The 6000-nt window shown below is 27.0% G+C and overlaps 1 protein-coding gene across 1 annotated transcript; it reads left to right on the forward strand.

Moving 5' to 3' along the window:
• The first annotated feature begins 3052 nt into the window (after window positions 1-3052).
• Window positions 3053-3427, forward strand: LOC109795698 (protein SMALL AUXIN UP-REGULATED RNA 16). The gene has a single exon (XM_020355199.3). It carries the CDS (start codon window positions 3053-3055, stop codon window positions 3425-3427), a length of 375 nt encoding a protein of 124 aa, XP_020210788.1.
• Window positions 3428-6000: the final 2573 nt, after the last annotated feature.

A 6000-nucleotide genomic window follows, 5' to 3' on the forward strand; every position in this document is an offset into this window, starting at 1 on the left:
TAACAAGAATTGAATAAAAATTTAGTACTATATTACTTTTTAAAAAAAATGGAATTGAGTGAAGGTATATGTCCCCCATATTGTTCAAATGTGGGTCCCCCATATTGTTTAATATGTGGGTCATTCATTCTCCGATTTAAAGGCTTAATTGTAGTTTTGATCTCTAAAGTATTGTAATTATATAATTTTTATCCCTAAAGTTTTTATTGGGTAATTTTAGTTCCTAAAGAATTGTAATTGTACAATTTTAGTCTTTCAACTTTTAATTGAACAATTTTAGTCCCTCAAATATCATAATTGTACGATTTTAGTCTCTCTCATTAAAAATTTAATAATTTTAATATATATATATATATACTACATATATATATATACAATATTTTAAAATTATACAATTATTTGTCTATTCAAGTTAACATATATTATAATTTTCATTAATGTATCAAATAATATATATTTATTATTACTAAATAAATAAAATTTATATATTATTATTTTTATAATATTACTAATAAATTAATATCAATAATATTATTAATATATTTATAGATAAACTAATAATTTGATAAATATAACTTATTATATATTACTATACTTTTACAAAAATATAAGTATATTAATTAGAAATATACATATCTTATCTAATATATTTATATTTTTGTAAAAGTATATTAATATATACTAAGTTATATTTATCTCTATAAATATACTAAAAATATTATTGATATTAATTTATTAGAAATATTAAAATATTAATAATATATAAATTTTATTTATTTAGTAGTAATAAATATATATTATTTGCTACATTAACAAAAATTATAATATGTGTTAACTTAATAAGCTAATAATTGTATAATTTTAAAATATTATACATATATATATATTAAAATTTTTAATAGGAAAGATTAAAATCGCACAATTATGATATTTGAGGGACTAAAATTGTTCAATTAAAAATTGAAGGACTAAAATTGCACAACTTCAATCCTTTAGGGATTAAAATTACCTAATTAAAATCTTAAGGATCAAAATTGCACAATTGTAATATTTGAGGGATCAAAACTGCAATTAAGCCAAATTTTAAAAAATTATTACTTAACGGTTCTTAATTAATACGGGCTCAAGCGGCTTCTATAACATTAAAAAAAAAAAAAAAAAAAAAAAAAAAAAGCTTTCCAAACGAGCTGAAAACCAACCCATGATCTTATTTTTATAGATCCAACATAGGCCTAAGGTCGAAGGACTCACTCTCTTTGTTTCAGCCGAAGAGATCAAACAAGCGCATGTCGTAATAAAAGCCCAAATTGGCAAATTAAATTGAGAAACTAATATTCTTAAATATAAAAATATATTTTAGATTTAAGAAAAATATCTTAAATTGGGATATAATTTTTTTTAAAATTAAAATGGATAGACACTTAGAAAATTAAGTGTATAAATAAAGGGTTGTTTGAGATATATAATTGGGAGTGTGTGTAAATTGTGCCTTACAAGGAGATGAAAGAGTAAAAAATATCTATTTGGGAGTTAAGAGATTTTAATTTATAGTAAGTAAATTCTTTTTTAGTTTGAGTTTTATGTTATGTTTCTTTATCATGTTGAAAAGGCAAATACTTGATTGAGTGGGGAATATTCTGAATAAGATTGAGTTAAATAAGATTGGTTGTCATGATGTCAAACTTTAAATTATTTTGATCAATATTAGTTGAAAATACTATAGTTGAAGCTAAGTCAAAGATAATCTAATTGAGGCCGAGTTGAAATTACTTTGACAAGAATTAACTTAAAAATTCTCTAATCACAACCAAACGTCGAAGATATTATGGTCCTTGTCGAACTAAAATTACTCTATTTGGGCCAAATTATGAATACTTTGATTGAGGTTGAACTAAAATTACTCTATTTAAAAAGAACTAGCTAGAAAATAGTAATAAAATACTTTATGCGTCTATAATTGATTAAGAAATAAATATCTAATCATAATTAACCATTCAATATATTAAATTACCAAATTTTAACTTAAATAATAAAATAGTCAATTTTATAATCAAATTTTATAATAGCCATTAAATTTTATAATCAAATTTAATGAAATATATTTTTAATTCTTCAGTAAATTTATTTTTATTCCTTAAATTTAATTAATCTTTTAATCTATATAATATAACTATTATAAAACCAATTACATATAATATAATAATCAACTAATATGAAACCCGTAAATTTGCTTGCCTATAAGGGAGAACAATCAAAGAGAAATGTTAAGTATTTATAAAATTTTGGGAGTAAAAGTGTTGATAAATCATTAAAGTTACCGATACGATTATGGCCACAGAAAGAATGGTGTTAATTGTTATAGATGTATGAACACGTACGTTGAAAAAATCTTGATGCCGACATACGCATGACGTACGACACCGTCAAGAAAACCTTGATTTGTTGTAAAGGCCGATGAAAATGCATGGATGTCCCCTCGCAAAACGTAATCCATGACTTTGGCACTTGACAATACTTTTATTGGACCCAACCAAGAGGAAAATCGGTTTCATACTTTCAAAGTGTATGTTTGTTATAGTTACATTTTTTAAAATACGTTATAGTCATAGAGACAGCAAATTAGGCCTAAAAGGCTGCAAAGTCACTTCTCAATTATGGGACACTCATGCAAACAGCACATTAGGCCTAAACAATATGTGTTCTTTGTGCTACCATGAAATTAAGTCCCGCGTATAAAATTAGGATATACAAACCGACGCGTCAAACTTGCATTAAATGATATCGTACCTAGCTGCAACACGCGCTAAAATTGACATGACTGCACATGCAAGGAAAGCACCTTCGTGTGTGTTTCCTGCACCCAATATTCCCATTCAAGGTAACCTTTATAAAATCCACATATATACTATACTCTACAATCATCACTAGTACTGAAACATACCAAATTATATAGTTTGTTTCAACTTTCAACACTAACTGAAGCTAGCTACCACACATTGTACGTGACTATTGTCATTGTCAATATTGATCAAGAACGTTTGAAGAACAAGTGATGGAGGTTGCAAGGAATAATAAGAAGAATCTCAAGTCTATGATCACAAAGGTGCTAAGGGGTCTTCAATTCTTGGCACCGAGTGGAGCACATTCGAGGAGAGTTTGTTATTTGAGTGACATTGATGAGGAGGAGAAGGAAAATGCAACAAAGGTGCCAGAAGATGTTAAAGAAGGACATTTTGCGGTTATAGCAATGCATGGTGAAGAAACCAAAAGGTTCGTTGTTGAGTTAGATTATTTGACTGATCCTGATTTCTTGAGGCTGCTAGAACAAGCAAAGGAAGAATATGGCTTTGAACAGAAGGGTGCACTTGCAGTACCCTGCACCCCCCAAGAACTTCAGCAGATCATACAGAATCGACTACGTAATTAATTAATCAACACTTCTGTCCATATATGTTAAGCTTAATATTATACAGATCTATTGATCATACTTTTTCTTTCATTTTGTTTTTCCCTTTTTTCGTAAACATGATTACAATTTTGAGCAAAGGTAAGGCATCTAAATTAAAAGGGATAGCTCTACCAATTGCCAATACTTTTTTTTTTTTTTTTTTAATCTTGAACATATGACATTGTTTGTGTGACAACTTTTAATATTCCAGCAATATTACAGAAAGGAATACAATTGGTCTTGCAATCCCCCGTGTTACTTTTTTCAGATGCATAGTTAAATTAATTTGTTGCATATTATGGAAAGTGAGTTAGCATGAAAATGTTAATCCTCATTCCTCATTCAATGCTTGAGTGTTACAATGAATGCGATGGAAGTGGAACTAGCTAGCCAGCTAGCTAGTATGCGTGTGGCATTCATCTTTCTGACAAGTCATTCAGAAATAACATGAAGCTAACTAAGCAAGTGCAGGTGTATAGATAATACAACGATTGTAATGTTGACCACAATCGTGGCCAAAAGGAAAAAATAATATTCAACAAAAGAATATCATTTATTAGCAGATAAAAAAAATCGTGTTAAAATTATCTCGTTAAAAAAAAAATAAACTATATATAGTAAGTTTTATGCATTCCAACTAAATATGTTATATTATATATGTTTTTTTGTTTAATAAAAAAAATACAATATATTTTGTGAATACGTATTAAAAATAATTTATAAGACTAAAAAGAATGTGAGCGTCAAAAGATGGGAGAAAAGGGTGATAGAAAGTTGACAGTGATTGACTATGGATGTATAAGTGACAGTCACTTTTCCATTCTTTTTGAAGACTGGTGGCTGTATCACATGCAACGGTTTCCTCTTACGCGTCAACAAACCAACAAGTATATTGCACTTCTTTTCAAATATATTGGAATTTTTTCATGAAAAAAAAAAAAAAACTTGATTTAGCCGTAGCCCCGTCCGTACCCTTTGTTATTGTGTTAAAGGAACAGTGTAAAATTGTGATTTGTTCGTACACGTGAAACTTCTCGGAATTTTCGAAATTGGAAATGTTATGTTAAGAAGAAAATAAATAAAGAAAATTGTGGCGACACCGCCGGGAGAGAGATGCATATATGATTCGAAAATAGTTTATGAATGATTAGAATTAGGTCATTTCAGGTCCAGTTGTCATATCTTTTCAGTTAACTCGTATATATCCTCTTTTCGTACGCAAATTTTCAATACAAAATTGATATGGAAATTGCTTATTAGTTATTAGTACATAAAGAAGGATATCTCAATAGTACAAATTTGTGACTAATTAAATACGTAATACTGCTCATTATCCATAATTTTCTTTAACAATCCAATTCTTTCTCTTTTTAATTAATTTACATTTGACCCAATCATATATTAAAACATGCATTTCGTAAAATTTCTTGCACTACAAACTCTCCTACTATTCTTGGATCAACGAACTACAGCATACTTAGTTTTCTTTATTATTGGTTGAAAAATGTTTTCAATATAAACTAAAATAAAAACAATTAACCCGTTTATGAGTACCTTTATCGTTAAAAAAATAATGTAGAAACGAGTTTATGCTCCTTCATATCATATCCTATAATATTTGTGTTGCTGAATTAATGGATACGAATAATTATAAGAATAATAGAGTAATTAAGAAAGATAGTCGATTCTATAAAATAAAATAGTATTTTTTTCATTCACTTTTCTTTTCTCATTATCAAAAGAAGAGGAGAGAAAATACATCAAATTAAGTATGTTGTTAGCTTAAGTATTAAATATATTGATATTAATAATTATATTAAATATAATCACTAGTTATAAGTTAACAAATAATATTTAAATAGGTCAGTCCATCAATCTGCTAGGTTTTTTTTAAAAGATTAAAGAATGAGGTTTGTAGTTATAATTAAAATGACTTTCTAAAAATTATAAAAACATTTGTTTTTTTTAATAAATAGGGTTAGTCAAGTCTTAAATAGGTTAAGTTATGAGCTCCTAACAAATTACCAAACTTATTTTTATCTCTAGTGTTGGCCAAGTTGTTTTTATTAAGTGTAGATCTCCAATGTCAAAATTTAATTTAAGTTAACATTGGTTAGGTAAACACTAACGTTAGTATCGAGTGTTAACCCATTTTAATTTGATATTGCTTTTAATTTAGTACTAATAAGGAAAAGGAAACACTAGTAAATAGGTTTGACAATTTTAATATTATATTATAAAGTGAATGTTAAGTCACAATATTTGGACCGACATACTAATTCATGTTTTTCTTAATAGTAATTTCACTTTTAATTAATAACTTTTGTTTTTATTAGTTTTATTGTTAATTTTAGTATTGAAATAACATTCTTATTAGTTTACTCTTGTAAAAACAAATCTTAGTTTACTAAGTAGTTAAAGAAAGAACCCATTAGAGAGAGGATAAGCAATGTACATCTGGTCATCCTGGATTCGAGACAATACCGAACTTTTATCCTGTGAGAAGATGAACCCAAGCAAAAAGCATATTTTGATTATTATTGAATTCTATT

The sequence above is a fragment of the Cajanus cajan genome, chromosome 6 (genome assembly GCF_000230855.2).
Source record: "Cajanus cajan strain Asha chromosome 6, NIPB_CcT2T_4, whole genome shotgun sequence".
NCBI lineage: Eukaryota > Viridiplantae > Streptophyta > Magnoliopsida > Fabales > Fabaceae > Cajanus > Cajanus cajan.

What these genes read in the sequence shown, in the direction of transcription:
- LOC109795698 (XM_020355199.3), top strand. Translation starts at nt 3,053, where the DNA reads ATGGAGGTTGCAAGGAATAATAAGAAGAATCTCAAGTCTATGATCACA.